This window comes from Leuresthes tenuis, unplaced genomic scaffold (assembly GCF_036924035.1).
Source record: "Leuresthes tenuis unplaced genomic scaffold, fLeuTen1.0.hap1 SCAF_16, whole genome shotgun sequence".
Taxonomy (NCBI): domain Eukaryota; kingdom Metazoa; phylum Chordata; class Actinopteri; order Atheriniformes; family Atherinopsidae; genus Leuresthes; species Leuresthes tenuis.
In genome coordinates, this window is record NW_027325370.1 from 23,493,497 (window position 1) to 23,510,869 (window position 17,373).

Genomic DNA, 17,373 nt, shown 5'->3' on the forward strand with positions numbered 1-17,373 from the left:
GATCAAGAGTTCCTGTGTAAGTTTAATCCATTAATTATCAGATAAATACGACTTACTCTCGATTCACTTTGATTTCCATGGGAAACACCAGATTTTCACCAGCCAAGACCAACATACTAATCAGGCTTCCAAAAATAATGTCATATGTGCTCTGTATTCTGCGGGGAGAGGCTCTAACATTTGAGGATTATGTGCACCACACAAAAAGACATATTACTGGAAATAGCTTTTCTATTATTTCTGTTTGTGTCTAGATGGGTACAATGTCCTTGAGGTAGAGATGAGTGATGTAACAAACGTGCACAAGTAGCATTCCAGCGTGACTGAGAAAACACAGTGCAGTTTACTGGAACACACACAAAAAGAAAAACTTCAGGAGTGAGAGATCTTTATTTTTTCAGAGCGTGAATTACACCAGACTTTGGGAGACTTGACGGACAAGAGAATGTTTATCAGATGGGACAAACATGTTAAAGAAACTGCGTAAAAAGAATATTTTTACATCTACTATGCTAGCTTAGATGCATAATAATAATGACAACTGGGACAGAAGTGTATGGCAATCTGCACAGATAAAAAATGACATGACTCAACTAGTGGAACCAAGATAGGCATGAATGCCACAGTAATGAGCAGACTACAGTGATGCGCTCTGACAGCTTGATATGGCTGCAAGTAAAGATAAAATAGACATGAATACAGAGAGAACACAACATCAAGATTCCCTTAAGTGAAAATTAGCACACAACCCATGTGATACATGAATAAATCAATGACAGCTCACAAAGACTGTACGTTGCATGCATTTCTATGTTTTTTTTCCCCCAGCTAAAATGCAGCAAGACTGAGTCTGTTTGGTGCACAGTGAGGTCGGAGTTCAGTGGCAGCATGTGACAGAGCTTTCACAGGTAAACGCGCGAGTCGTTGTGTGGTCGGTCACACCGCAGCTCAGCGAGAGGAGGGGCTACTGCAGCCCGAGGCAGAACAACAGAACTGATGGGCTCCCTCATCCTCACCCTCCGCGCTTAGAAAACAACAGGGGACAAGCCACGACACAGAGAGAAACACAGGACAGCAGGCAGACAGACAAAACAGAGAGAAGAAGAAATAGCAAGACAGAGTGAAACGTAGTACGATACAAAAGCAGAAAGAAAGCAGATGGAATCTAGAAAAGGTAGCGGGAGTGGCATTTCGAGATAAAAATGGACACAAAAGACATCTTTGTCTAAACTGATGGTTGCTATACATTGGGTGTAGGGGCGTCGCAGCTGTCTAATGCCATTAGATGGCAGTGTTGGAGCATTGCGCGCAGATGTGTATAAGAACAGCATCAGTTATTTGAAGGATAAATGAGAGGAGGAGATAAAAGAGGGAGAGAATTCACCAGGTTCACTTGTGACTCAGTCAACCTTAGTCCCAAGGCTTAATGAAGATTGCATTTCCTCTCGCTCTACTTGAGCTGTGTGTTTTTCAAGCAGGTAGAGCCAGCCAGCTATTGCTATTAGTCACACTTGGGAGTGGTAGGTGACTGAGGCACAGGCTTCTAAAAAGGGTGGAGGAGGTAAAGCAGGAAAGCAAGCAGACAAGGATTAAATGTGAAAAAGGTGTTGGTGACAAATTAAAAAGGGCACTGTCTGAGGGAGAGAGCTCGAGGCTGTTGACAGACTTTGGGATTGTTCTAGAGGAAGCACAAGGCTCTTTATGAGGTTGAAAGGGGTTTTATTCCTTATTTATTGTACTCACTGTAATCAGGTCCTATTGTGGCCCTTACCTGTCATCCTGCTGTAAGCTTTGGTCAGTGGAGGGGCAGCAGTACTGATGGAGACTACCGAAGCTGTGAACTGTCAGACTGGTGGGAAACAGAGCGGCGAAGGCAGCACTGCTCGCCGCCGTAGGAGTGGTGGGAGCCGAGATGGGCTGCCCTGAAACAAACGGAGGCCGGACACTGACAGGAAGGGCCAGAGATGGACGACACACAAACACAGACATTAAGGAAGCAAAGAGACACAGACACATAAAAGTCAGCAACAAAGCAGGAAGAGAGAGCATCTGAAGCTGCACACTGATGGAGAGAAATTGTGGAGCAGCGATGGTAGTAGAGGGAATGGGCACATTTGAAAGGAGAAAAGAGATGCAGATGTGTGACAATTTGTACAGACACGAACAGCAGCAAGGTGATATCCTTGTGCCCACACAAACAAAACAGGTTTTGCTGTGAGCTCACTCCTGATAGTTACAGTAGGTTACTGGCGGTTTGAAGGGTATAGTATTAAGAATTCAAGATTTTAAAATAAGTTTTAAAATCCCATGAGTTTCCGGTGAGAGTTTTGTAACATCACTCAGCTGGATTATATAAAGTCCTATACTATTCTACAGCAGAGGCCACTGGTGGATCATCCTGGATGGAAATGGGAAAGCACTTTCTGTAATGCAAGCAAAAGTGCACATGAAACACAAAAGCCTCTCTACTGCTCCCCTTCTCTAGCAGGAATTAGAGATGTTCCATCCGTGGTTGAAGAGAGTGCAGTGGTTGAGATTAGCATGTAAATGGCTGGTTTCTCACTAGGGCCAGCTGCTCTCAAGGACATGCACTCCGTGTCGCTTTGGCGTAGAAACACAGATGCAGGGAAGTGAGGGAAAAGGGAAGTAAGATGCATTTTAGCAGTTTACTGAAGTGCGTAAACTTAAGCTAATGTTTTATTCACTTCAGATCTCATAAACCAATTTTTTGTCCACAATAGAAAATAAATAAAACATATATTACATGCTGTAAAATTAGATGTTTTGCTGTTAGCTCATCTTGACCTTGATGGCAGCGACTAGTCTGATAGTGTTGGGACAGCAAAAAAGAAAAAGATCGGGACAAAGCCTTGTCTACCATCGCGTAGGATCCTCTCTTCCTTTAATAATCTGTAAATGTCTGGCAGCTGAGGAGATCTGCTGCAGGACCTTTGGAAGTCAAATGTTGTCCCATTGTTGTTTGATACAAGATTCTAGCAGCTCAACAGTCCTGGGTTGTCTTTGTCATTTTGAGGCGTTTCGTTATGCTCCAAATGTTCGCAATTGCTGAAAAGTCTGAACTGCAGGCAATGACGACCAAGGACTGTTGAGCTGCTTGACAGACAAGAATGGGACATCACATAACATACCAGCCTGTGCAAATAACACGGGTACCGAAAGAGTTAAAGAAGACATGCACATACTGTAGCCTCAAAAAGAGGTCTTTTTATCTAATCAGTATCCCTCTTCAAACTCCATGTTCGTTCAAATGCTGAATTCAAGGCCTCAAAGTGTTAGGTTACAAACCAGAAGGCATCGCACTAAGGCCAGAAGTTGTGAAGCAACTTTCATTAAGAGTTTCTTTCCCCCTTGTGAATGTAAATCTAACTTTGACTCTCTTTAAATGCTGCCTCCAGTCCCTTCTGATTTATAAAGAAAATATCTGGCTCAATACCTTCAAAATAATCCACTAATATAAGGCTCTGCAAGGGCTCCAAAGTGTGGGTGTGGATTTTGGAGACAATTCTTTGTAAGTTCAGCGATTATTTAGGTAGAATTCAGTAGGATAAAATACAAGTAGATACAGTAAGTGGATACAGTGAAATTGTGATTCATGGTGGTGGTAACGACACCCGGTTACATCAATCAGAGGTCACTAAATGCTGCATCGGTGCCCCATTCAAAGCAGGACGGCATCCGCTCTAAAATTTAGAAATATGGCTAAATTTATTAGCCATCCAAAATCATGAGAACCCAGGGTTGAGATCAGGATGTGGAGCTGCAGTTTTGTTTGATACACTTTTCCGCAGTTTCCAACCTGCTGCTATCCTCCCAAAACGCCATAATGAAAGTCTGCTGCCCGAGAGGAGCAAATCATCCATTCATCCATCCTTTTTCTATGCCAACTTAATCAAACTTAGGGTCTCAGGGGGGATGGAGCCGATCCCAGAAGCCATTGGGAAAAAGATTGCACCCTGGAAGATTCACCAGTCTATCGCAGGGCAGAGGAAATCATGAAGAGTTGAATAGAATTCATAAAGTAAACCAATAAATGTGGTTTGGTGAATATTATACCTTTCTTGTCCAAGACTATGTTTGTAAATGAACTAATTGATGATCGTCATGATTTATTTAGTCTCACAGAAATGTGGCTGCACCAGGAGGATCATCACTATTCAAAATGTCACGTTCCTCTAATCACAGACTGAGGAAGAAGAGTGGCAGTTATCTTCCAATCAGGGTTACTAATCAGTCCTGGACCCAAGATTAGTTAGATCTCTTTTGAATAACTCTCAGTTTCCCTCTTAACGGGCCTTTATTTTTCTATTAATTCATTTTCTTTTCAACTTTCCATCTGAATGATCAGATTTGTCTTCATATCATATATATATGATATATATAATTACTGATAAAGTGATTGCAGTTCTCTTCATCCTCAATATTGTCTTTTATTTCATATCAGACCCAAGTGGCTTTTCACAAAATGTACCCTTCATTATACCCTTGTCTCAATCATGTTCTAATAAGCCTTGAATTAACAAAGTTTGACTACACGGTGCCTGTGAGGAAATTTATCTATAGCTAGTGTCTATCAGACAATGCTGTAAAAATGATCATTTTCTTCAGTGCTTTGTGAAAATACATTAGATGGCAGCTACCTAAACTATACTCCTACACAAGTTTATCATCTCCTTGACAGAGCTAATACTCTTTTTTTAACACTATTGGATTTGATGAGTCTGTCTTTGTTGATGTTAAGGTTGCTGTAATTAAACTTTTACCTAGAAAAACCTACTTTTGACATAGGACTCTTACCTAACTATAGACCTATATCCAGTCTCCCTTTTATGTCTAAAGTTCTTGAAAAAATTGTTGTATCTTAGCTTTTTTGATCATTTACACAGAAATAACCAGTTTGAAGAGTTTCAGTATTTCAGTGTCAGTATTCAGACCGCATCATAGATCAGAAACAGCACAAGTGAAGGTTATCAATGATCTCCTCTTGGCCTCTGATGGTGGACTTGCATCTGTTGGACAGCACTGGACTGGTTTAATTTATTAATCTGATAGACTGCAGTTTTTTCACGTAAATGACAAGTCTTCCTAATACATCAGTGTAAGGCATGGCGATCCGCAGGGTTCTGTGCTTAGACAGATTCTTTTCACCCTATGCATCTTCCTTTAGGTCATTTCTATAGCAAGTGGTACTCAGCTATATTTATCCAGATTAAACTAATTAGTTAGTTGGACTACAAGCAGTTCTTAAAGACACAAAGGCCTGGATGACTCTGAATTTTCTGTTACTCTATGGTTACTCTATGGTTACTCTAGATGATATTACCCATTTGCTTCCAATTCTACCATGAGAAACCTTGGGAGTTATTTTTGACCAGAAACTGTCCTTTGACTCCCATTCAAAACACTTTCTATTGCCACGTTCTTTCACCTTCACAATATTGCCATAATTAGGAACATTCTGTATCAGAGTGATACAGAAAAACTAGTCCATGCATTTGTTGCTTCAAGATGGGACAACTGTAATTTGTTATCATTGGGCTGTCCCAAAACATCTCTGAAAAGCCTCCAGCTCCAAAATGCTACAGCAAGGGATCTGTTGTGAATAAGTAGGAGCGCTTGATTTAATTTAGGTTATCTACATTGGCTCCCTGTTTAGTCCAGAATTAAATTTACATCACCAATTCCAAAAAGATTTTGATGCTGCGAAATAAATGTAAGAATACATTGGGCCTCATTGGACCACTCGTACTCAGATTTGTGTGTACGACTGATAAGAGAACTTGCGTATTTACCAATTCTTTCGTATTTTGACTTTTTCTTTCAGCTACGAACAGAATTTACGAGCAGTGGCGTGCATAGACTTTTTGAAGGGCAGGGGCAGAAAGAAAAAAAAGGTCACATATAGCGCGTCCTCACCACAGTAGAGGGCACTTTAGCACGTGTTTTGGCTCCAGAGAGGGCATTTAACACAATGTGTTTTTTAACAATTGGGCCACACACTTTGACTTGAATTATGTACTAATTGAAAGTTAATTTGACTCCTTCAATTAGTATATAACAGTGTCCTAGTATATTAGTGTAGTATAAACAAGGTCAATGGAAAGTGTAACCAGCGGCTGACTTTTGGATGCCTTAGCGTATCAGGCTCTTGGGAGATAGCGTGTGTTCTGAGACAGGGTAGATACCTTTGCAGAGAGAGACAAATGGCTGACATCGCGAGTTAGATTGCCAAGGACTGTGCTGCTGCAAATATGCAGCTTGCTAAAGCCACAACTCCAGAGAGAAACACGCTGATCAAACCCAATTCCACCACATGCCCAGGTCCTCACCACCCTTGGATTTTTGGCCACGGGAACCTTTCAGAGGGAGATTGGAGACAGATTAGGTGTGTCCCAGTCTTTTGTGAGTCGTGTGTTCTCCTTGGTCATCAAAACTCTCATCAGTTTATCACCCATGGTACATCAAATTCCCATACACCGCTGTCGAACAAGTACAACTTAAGAGGGACTTTCATGCCATGGCTGGACTGCCAAACATAATCTGAGCAATATACTGCACACATATCAAAGCAGCCGTGCCTTGTGGAGCGCACTAGTGTGCTGAAGGCCAGGTGGATGTGTCTCGATACAGCTGGGGGTAAACTGTTCTATAGCCCAGAGAAGGCATGCCAGGTTATCCTGGCATGCTGTGTTTTGCACAATTTTGCCATGAACGAGGGTCTCCCACTACCCTACCTGAACCGGCCAAGGCAGACAACATGCCAGAAAACCCCCCTCATGGACCGCCCAATCAAAGCGCCATCATGATGAGGCAACAACTGATTGCACGGCTTTAGTTGCAATCATCGAGCGCATTGGCCATGGCGAGATGTTTTTTTTTTAAGCCATTTTCACATCAAACCATTTCTTCTTTTTTTCGGTGACATTAAAAACTACAGATGACATAGAATTAACAGCACTTGTAATTGCTTCCCATTTCTTCGCTTTAGCAGGTCCCGTAATTTCACTGCTGACACTGCTAAAAATGACAGATTTTCCTTTTTGGATCTCTAAAAGCAGAACTTTAATCTCAGAGCCCGTAAAGTTGTTCTTTTTGCGCCTTTATGCCATTCTCACGACTCAACACTTCCTGGCACAGGAGATAGATAGCCTTATATGGTATTATTTTGCGCGTGGAGTATGCAAATGTGGTGCATGTGCACTTGAATATGCACTGATGGCATTCATCATTTATGCAGGTCGTTTACACACTTTTCCGAAGTTAAGAGCGTTTGTTGAATCTGACGTGGCGTGTTCGTACGAGACGAAAAAAGAGAGAAATTTAGAATAAGAAAACGAAAATGTTCTTGCATGAGGCCCATTGTTTTGCAAATCTTATAAAGCAAGGTTTTACTCACAATAGAACATAGAAAACTTTTCATAAAAACATATATATACATTTGACAGCAGCAATGAATCTCAGCAACGAGTTGGGATGGGCCAACAAAGGTAACCAGTGATAAAAAGAAACAGCTGGAGGAACATGTTGCAACTACTTAAGTCAAACTGGCAACAGCTCAATCACATGATGGGTAGATGTAGGAGAGGTAGAGAGGACCCAGGAGAGGTAGAGTCTCTCAGACGTCAACATGGACAGAAGTTCATCAATCTGCAGAAAACTTTGTCAACAAATTGTGGAGCAACTTCAGAATATAGTTACTCAACACAAAATTGTGAAGACTTTGAATATTCCATCATCCACAGTACATAATATCAAAATATTCAGAGAATCTGGAGACAACTCTGTGTGCCAGAGACACAGCCGAAATTTAATTTTGAATGTCCCTGATCTTCGGGCCCTCTGGCATTAAAAACAAGACACGATTCAGTGACATGGAGATCAGGGAAATCAATGATTGTGAATACAGTTCACTGTGCCATCTACAAATGCAGATTAAAGCTCTATCATGCAAAAAAGAAGCCTATGTGAACATGAACAAGAAACTTCCTCCTCCATCTCCTCTGGGACAAAACTCATTAAAAAACTAATTCAAAATGAACTGAGACAAAGTGGAAAAATGCTCTGCGTTCAGATGAACGGCGGTTTGTTATCGAAAAACCTGCATCTCTGGTGGTATGGAAGTGCATTAGTGCAAATAGAACTGACAACTTGCACTTTGGGAAAGGCTCCATCAATGATGAAATGTATAAACAGGTTTTAGAGCAACATATGTTCCCAGTCCCCCAACTGTAAAGCAACCTGAACCCTAGATCAGAAAAGAAGAGGACAACGTTCTCAAGGTCCAGGAACTGGGCTCCTCAGTTCCAAATGCTTACATACTTTTCTTAAAAGAAGAGAGGATGTGACTCTGTGGTGAACAAGGCTTTGCTTCAACTTCTTTTAAATGTGTTGCTGCTATCAAATTCAAGATGAGCAAACATTTTTTTTCAAATATATAAAAAAACAATTTCCAAGATTTTATGTTTTTCTCTCATCTTTTACAAATAAAATATAGGTTTAGGAGATTTGCAAATCATTGCATTCTGTTTTTATTCACATTTTACACAGCAAACTGGTATTGAATAACCATATACAATTATGTTTAAAAACACATGGGCTAGAAGCAGAAAATGAAAAAAACAGCCATTGGTTTTGGATTTTTTCAGAAGATTGGTTGCCAATAATAAGGAAAAAGATCAGCAATGATCGTCCTCATATCCATCATGGAAAGGGCAAGTCTAGCACACTAAGCAAGAGTGTTGGCAACACCTCAAGAAGAGCAAGATCAGTGAGTGTTTAAGGATATAATCATGTAGGTGGTGGGTTTGTTTGTTTGGTGCAGATTATAAAAAGTTCTAGTAATATGAAAATAAACCATCAGTGACTATCTGATAAGATGAGTATGGCACCTTGTTTATTTCTATTTATAAAGATTAGAGGGAGGTTACAAGCCTTGATACGACAAATGTCAAGCTAATTTACAGGCACAGATACTTGATTTGCTAAACTATCCTGACAAGATGTGAACTGTGCCTTGTTAATTTCTCTTTATTGGGTCTCCGTATCAGAGAAAATGAACCCCCCAGAACAAATGCACCCGTTGACCTGCACAGCCTTGGATGGAGATGTGGAGAGAGGCAAGGAGGGAGCTGTTACATAAGCCTGAGCGACGCTCGTACACAGTGTGTGGTCTTAAACTGCCAAGATTTGTATTTTACCAGCAGTAACTAATGCCTCCTGTTGGAATATACCCAGTGTGGCAACTGTTGACAGGCTCATCTACAATCTGATTTGTGCTTCACAAGCAGTTACGCTTGAATCTCTGAGTGCCATGAAAAAAAAAAGGAAAAACACACACAAGGCGTTCTTCTTTTTCTCCCCTGTAGAAAAAAGAAAACACATATACTACCCACACAAACTCTTAGTATGTACACATATTTCATTCTGCTATCAGAATCACCACACAGAGAATCATGGTAATAAAGAGATGAGGTCAAGATATGAATCAACGTGTCGCAGGTCAAAAGTTATTAGTCAAAACAGAGAAGACAAAGGATGAGAAGGAAAAAGAAGCATGTTGGGAGAATTTATGAGGTTGTTTGTATTTAAAGCAATGAACTGACAGCAGCTGGAGGCTGGAGGAAGAGTGGGAGGAGGGGGAGCTACACGAGAGTGGGAGAGGTTGAATACAGAGGAGGGCAGGGGTGAAAAGAATCAAGACGAATGGAGGTAAGAAGGGCAGGAGGGGGGCTGCATGTGGAAACACGACCTGCTGCTGGGTTCAGTGTTTCCTCAAACCTGCTGCACGGGGGTGTCAGTGTGTAGGTGAGCGTCTATCTATAGACGAGCGAGGAGAGTGGGAGCAAGGCTCACATGCGGCATTCGGTGAAAGACACTTAGCTGCACTGTTGTGGCAGGTTTATGCACGTTTCACACAGCAGCCCACGGCCAGAGAGCGCAAACATTTCCGTCCATGTGCGTTTCCGGGGGATAGTCTGAGAATCTCTCCACTGCGAGCGATGTTTTCAGAATTTTTTTCCACCACTGTCGATGAAATAAGAGCGTGGGGGCGCACTGCGTCATCCCACCTCCAGCTAGCGACCCACCTGACTCTGGCTGACAAACTGAGATGTTTGATAGCACAAGCTGCATCGTAGCTTAAAGTTGGTTTTTAATACTTCCCCACCCCACCGCTCCCACCAGCTTTTCCACAACCATCCTCACTGGTTTTCCACCACAAGCTTGAATCTCCCGCTGCTTGGCAACAGTGCGGACTGCCTGTGTGGGCGTTTGGCGCTGAGTGCCAGGCAAAAGCGCTGGCGAGGAGGGGCACGGTTACAGTTACGATTCAACTACGCACGCCGGGCACCTGCTGTACCCTGTGAGCTTGTGTGCAGGTGTTTGTGTGTGCAGCACAGGTGTTTGATTTCAACTGGATGTGACTCACCCAAAAGAAGAACAATTAGACTTCTTTTTAATTTAACGTGGGCGGCACAGAAGGAGTGAAAATGATATACCTGCAGATCACCAAGGGGAACACTGCAAAGACTGAAACAGATATCGGTCAAAAAGCATGACTAACTGTCTGAAGCGGTGTGCCTGAGAAACCACACCTCAACTTTTCACTGACAGAGAACCTGTAACTTCCCTATGTCCCCTCCATCCCCATCAAGCACTCATTCAATCCTTCTTCTGTCTTTCACTCTGCTCCTGCTCTCACTCCTACCCTCTCTTCATTTCTCTCCATCTCTTTATTCCGTCTCTCTCGCCCACAGAGTTCTTCACAGAAGAGCTCACAGCGTTCCCACGGTAACCAGTATCCCTATTCTGCTCCACAGAACGTGTGCTTGAGTGTTTGACAAATATCCCGCCTCAAAAGTGTCACTTATCCGCATCTGAATGGGGAAGACTGTGAATAAAGTGATCGTAACAGCTGGGAAAAGAAAGGCAGTGCTCCTGCGTTTTCAAAAGCTTGAGTCCAGTCTGAGCGGCGGGGGACACAACGATCTCCTGGTCAGAAGGGGGTGCATGATTACACCCCCAGTTGTGTTTAACCCACTGATGACTGGACAGCAGCTTCTGCACCCTTCACTAATGACAAAGCGAGACCTCTAATCTGAGCGCTAATTTACCACTGCTGCTGTTAAGGACACAAGTGCCATCTGCACACAGCTGCCACTTAAAACAAAGCAATAAAGCAATGGGGGCTGCTGCAAACAGACAGGGTGCAAGAGGAGGAGGAAACAGGGAGGAGCGCGCGTCAGGATCAGGATTTAGGTGATGGGGAGCAAGAGGGTGGAAAGGAGGGAGGCAGGACGGACATAAATGTAATATTGCAACTGTCTTGAGGCCAGCGTTGGTTTCCACAGCAACTATACTGCGTCTCTCGCTGCACTCACACTCCAAGAACATTTCACTTACAGTGAAAAGCTTTACATCACAGCTATTCACTTGTTTTCTCACCATTTCAGATTAATGGTACTGTATATGCAGATAGATGCTAAATGTAACTGTGAGCATGGAGTGAGGGAAAGGATATGCGCTGACAGAGACTCCAAAGTTTAAAATGTCAAATATAGTAAAACTGAGTAATTCACTAAGAATTTGTGAATTCTATCACAAAGCCTGTCTCAACTATCTTTTTTCTGTCTTTTTTACAGCATTTGCTGCCAAAAAAAATCAAATCAAATTCAAAATGGGCAAAGCTCTCAAAACTCAAACTGTAATATGTCTTTACATGTACTATGCCTGCCGATGTAACACAGAAACTATAATTGTGCATTACGTATAAAACCCAGAGTGCCTGGTTGTGCTGAATGTGACCATCTGTGCAAAGAGTTGAGGTCATTGGACACGCTGGGGATGAAATGCAGGTGCATATTCCAAAATTTGTGTCTTCATGGGTCTGGATTAATGTGGAGCTAAATGACTAAATATAAATAAAAACAAGATTTTTCCTTTGCGTGAACAGCACACGAAGCCATGAACACTCACTTCACTGGAAGGCAAAAAGCACCACCCACATACAGTTGCCTCCCACACAAACACACACATCCATCATTTAAATTTACGTCAAGCTAAACTGCATCACGGTAATCATTAGCACTGTTGTGATATTTTTGTTCTCAACTGAATAATACACAGTTTAATCCACCATGTTTCTTGAGAAAAATACAAAGAAGATTGGCTTCTTGAGAAATCAGCAGCTGCTGCTTGCACTGAGTGTCTTTTAGAAAGTCAAAACAACTCCAAAGAGAGCAGATTACCTCTCATCACATCACATACTGTAGCATGTTTGCACCAGGTCAGATCGAGCTCAGCTGAGCGTACCCACACATCTGCCTGGGGCTAGTTGTAACCAAGCTATCTTAGTTACAATAGGATGCAAGATACAAGACAAAAACTCCCATCAATATGTATTATGAGCTCGTAATTTGCGTCAAGAAAGAATGTTCAATTAGCAACAATAGCTGCGCTTCAGTCAAATACAGGCAAAAGAGCAGGAGGGCTGAGAGGAAAGAGAAAGAGAAAGGCACAAAAGTCATTTCTGCAGCTTCTCTGAGTCATATCTGCAGCAGTGGGAAACAGAAACAGCGAGGGGGAGAGAGTGAGTGTACGTACGTGGGTATGTGAGAGTGAGCCTGAGTGTGAGAGATAGAAAGGGTGGAGTGGGGGTTGCAAAGGGGATGGGGTTAAATGTAATGGAGCTTCACTAAATTAGCCGAACTGAGCTGCTTCTGACACAAAAGCCCATCACGGTTCTTCTCCAGATTTCCCAAAACAGAATTAAAGCCAATTTCGCTGAGAGCAGAGCCCTGTGAGGAGAGGGGAGATGGATGGAGAGGCGATGGGAGGAGAAAGGCAAGATGAGACACAAGCACCTCCACGGCACTCTTCGCAGCTTCTGTACACTCCCCCTGTGACAGTCAGAGAGGAAAGAAAGCACATCTCCTTTTTACTTTTCCTCCTCTCTTGCATTATGTAATAACTCTTCCATGAGTATCAACTCTTCTGGGGCTGTAGTCAAGACCTCCAGCAGCTGCCGCCTCTCATCGCTTGAGCTGTGCGAGAGCAGCTGCATGTATGCAGCTCATAATGAGCGATTCAATCTCTCACCCATGCAGCGAGAACTGACACACGGTTATTACAGGGCAGCGTGTAAAGCAGACTGCAGGGACATATCTGCGACATAATAATGGTCAGACCAGGTGAAAACCCAAAACAGCAGCCCCACTCACAAAAAGTCACACCAAACACACAGCAGTAACTGTCATCCTTGGAGTAGTGGTAATTATCCTCTGGTCACACTAATGACTCTCTCCTGCCTGCCTTCCTCCCTCTTTCACACATTTTTGAGCACTCACACCAACACACACACGCGCAAAATGCACTTGAATGACTTTTCCCAAAATAACAACAAAAACATCTGCCACGCTCACTGCGAACTGTGGCAATGCCCTCAACCCCGCTGCGACTTGGAGAGGGGACTTGACATCAAATATCATTTCAGCCCAATGCCTCCGACTCCTATTGTTCACACTGCCATTAACGGCACAAGAGGGACGTATCGGCCAAGCATTTGAGACAGATGTTTAGTGGCGCAGCGCTGGCCGAAAGAGGAGGCGGCGACTTTGTTTTGATGCAGCTCCCACACGTATGACTAATAACATGAAGATGGTTTATTCAGTCTGGAATCAAAATTGAGGGTTGTATGAGCCACAGAGAGGCCCGGAGCAGCGATGAGGACGCTTTCTGGGGGGAAGCAAAACTAAATGGACAAAAACAAAGCCAGCTCCCTGAGTGTGGCCTTCTCCTGAGCTTTTCTCCCTGCCTTGCTTACACACCCTGTTGACAGATGGCAAGTCAGTGTGTGTGTTCCACCTTTTCTCTTTTAGACTGAGGCGTGCTGAGCGAGGTCGCCCAGTCACTTTCCTCCCCCTTGCCATCTTTTTCCTCTCCCCCATCATCCTTCTGTTTCCCCCTGATCTGGGCCATATATGGAGTGTCGCGGGCAGTGACGATGAGGAACTTCAAGTTTGTATAAGATCCATTATTAGAGGAGAGTGCACTGTCAGTGACCACAGCCAACAGGCCAGTTTGGGTCGGGCTGAGTCACAGCCAGACGGGGACAATATGGGTCTCGTTGTGTAACTATTTACTGATTGTCACACTCCATATGTTCCACTTATCTGAGTCTGGAATGGAAAGTCAGCCACAACTGCTGCAGGCAGTTTTCATGGGAGGATCAGCAAGATCTACATTAGCTATTCTCCATTGCATTTAACACCCACATTAATAACTAATATGTGCTTCTATCTAATGACTAAGTCCTCTCCAGGGATGAGGAAAAGGTGCCAGAGAGGCAGACAGCAGAAGAAAAGACAGCTCTACTGAATAAGGGATTTAGGTGAATCTGAATCAATCATTAGTTTTAGGATTGGGACTGTTAGAAAACAGACAGTGAGCAGAATCAAGTAACAACTGCTGGGATGATTGTGCATTGAGAAATGCATAATTAAGGGAGCAACAGTTTATTTCACTGTGTACTTTTTTTTTTTTTCGCATGAGTTGCTGCCTACTCACAAAGCTCAATGCTTCCAGAACAAAAGCTGACTCTATCTGTGCGTGCGTGGTTAAGTTAAAGCGAGGACAGATGCACTTGTTGTTTGCCAAAGCCGTGCAGCTTCAGTTCGGCCTTGAAATTAGGACAAAAAATAAAAAAAGGAAAAAAAAAATCATCAAGACCTACCATCCCAGAGTTTAGAGTAAAATAAAAACATGATTTTGGCAAATAGTGGATGACTTCTCTGGTCCAGAAAGTTTAGACGACCAAAAAAACCAGACCCATAACCATCCTGCTTTAGGTTTACCTCGGCATACTTCTGCTCTCACCCACACACATATCCCACATTAAACAGATATCATCACACAAATCATACTTTCTGCAGGAAAAATTACTCACACGATGAAAACCTTGAGCACTTATCTCTTAACCCATAATCCTCCAGCAATCAGTACATTTTCTTCTGGTGTTTTATTGAAATATCCTCTCAGGTTTAGTCCCATTACTGTGAGGATTATTTCTGATGCCTTGAAAGGCTGAAATTTCACACAGCCTGTCATTATGTGGGCTTAGCAGATAAATGTTCTGTCAGATTGGAGATCTTAAGCAGACTGAAGTCTTCCCTACAATTTAGAGCAACTTGGACAAGATTACTGACACTCAAACAATACGATGTGAAGCCACTTATTAGAAGTGGAAGCCGGCAGAAGAGGCCTCTAGGTTAAGGGAACTTACTTTCTGCGTAAGGTGGAGCTGGCGTTGGTGTCTGTGCTGTCAGTGCGTTCGAGCCGGTCTCGCTCTGTGGTGGGGGAGCTGCAGGAGAGGCCTCGCGTCAGCCTGGTGTGGCTTCTCCTCTCCCTGTTGGGTCCAGAAGCTGTGGCTGATCCAGCGGTCACCTGAGATTTTGAGCTGCTCCCATTCCCACTGCCGTCACCACCTCCGATGGGGAGGGACAGGGGCTGGCTGTGGTCATGGTTCTGCTCTGGGGTGTCCGATCCAGGGGTGCGCGGGCTGCGTTCCTGCCTCAAGTCCTGGTTTTCTTGGCTGACCCGGTCCAGCTGGCCCTCTAGCTCCTCGATGCGCCGGCGCTGTGTCTCCAAGAGTTTGGCCTGGCTCTCAATGATGTTATTGAGCTCCAGGAGGTACTCCACAGCCCGGTTGGGGCTCTCCGGGCTGGTCTCCATAATGGGAGCCCTTCCTCTAGGGGTACGACCGCCACCAGCCACAGTTTCGACCCCGTGGGGCCGAGCTCCACCCCCCCCCACCAGCCCTGATGAGTTGGGGGGAGGGAGGGACCAACGAAGGCTCTACTGAAGTTTAACTATTGGCTTTGGATGTTCAGAAACAGAAAGTCACAGAGGTGAAGAGATCGAGGATTTCAGAGTGACTACATATCCCAAAGGATGAGGGCAAAAATGAGCATTATAGCATCTTAGTAGACATTAAAGACAATACAAAGCCAAGAAGACAGTTCAAAGCTAAAAAAGAAGCTCATGATGTCGTTGATAGTCTGATTTTGTGACGTCACAGTCATTTTGTCATCAGCAAGGAGCAGGTCAAGAGTTTGGGGCATTATGGCTAAAAATGTATTGAGCAAAAATCGAAAAAAATGGAATGAGATTGGCAGGGTGTGACAGAAGTAAGGATTGTCTAATTGGGGCCTTAAAATCATATATGACAAGCTTATTTTTCCTTATTTCCTGACTCAGCTAAAAATGGGTATTTATATATTAAGAGATTAAAACGTAGAACATCAATTCATCCTCTACCTGGCGTCATATCCTGCTCAATAGCTCTAAAAGCTGTGGCATCAGCTTGTTCTTAATTATAAAACGTCAATTTAAAGGGGTGGGGGGTGATGGGAGTGATGCTAGTAATGATTTACCACTTATTACCAGGCGCTGTCAATCATTACATAACAGCAAATTCTCCCTCCCACGTTGCATGTCCCCGCAGTCCATCATCGTCGCTTTCAACCCATGGTTTCATATGTCTTTAGATCACAGAAAGTCAGCAAAGCTGGTTTACGAAGTTCATTCTTAAAAGTCCAAATCGTTCCCTGTGGTCCGCAAAAACTACATCCCGCTGTTTCAAATGCAGATCCCAAAGTGCGAGTCTGTGGTCTTTTTCATCCGAGAATAACGCAGAGTTTACCTCCAGGTCACGAATTCCCGAAGGCTGGCGATAAAAGTTGTCACCTATTGTCGACGAACAACTGCTCGGAATATTTTTACAGTCCTTGAGTCTCGTTCGGTGTTGTGTCAAATCTTAAAAGTGTACTTTTGTGTTTGCCGCCTTCGATGCTGATCTGAAACCGGCCGAAGCGAGCCCGGAGCGTCCTTTCCAACTTATCTGGGTTTCAGCTTTATCAGGTCGTCAGTCCACGCAGAAATGAGGCTATGGGTTTCCTCCGAAGTGGCGCAGAAGCTGAGAGGTTTCGCTCCTTGTGCGTCTGAATTGCAGCTATGCGCACGGATGCTGCTCTGGAGCGCATCACCGTCAAGGGCGTTTATGACAAAAACTTCCGGAAGAATATTTCACGTTAAAAGACTAGCTGTTGAGCGTCAAGTAGGTTGCACACTTGATAACATCTGATCAAAATGAACGCGTGTTAAAGCAGCTGGCCACTGATGCCAGTGTTTGATGCCCCAAATAACAAATTAATTGGTGGATCAAGTTTTTGTTATTGTGTCGTTTAAAAAGACTATAATTTACCACAATGACTTTTTGAAATTTTATTGTGTCGTCTGTGCTGTTGTGTTTTCTGCAAATATCAGGACAGTAAAAAATGCACAGGGGCCTGATCTGAAGAC

At 43.4% G+C, this 17,373-nt stretch overlaps 1 protein-coding gene across 1 annotated transcript in view; it reads right to left on the reverse strand.

The window, feature by feature from the left end:
• Positions 1 to 17,035, reverse strand: part of iqsec2b (IQ motif and Sec7 domain ArfGEF 2b) — a 33,624-nt gene extending 16,589 nt beyond the window's left edge. The window contains 1 exon segment of the mRNA XM_072366797.1: positions 15,296 to 17,035. Coding sequence (XP_072222898.1) covers positions 15,296 to 15,744 — 449 coding nt within the window. The 5' untranslated portion in view covers positions 15,745 to 17,035.
• Positions 17,036 to 17,373: the final 338 nt, after the last annotated feature.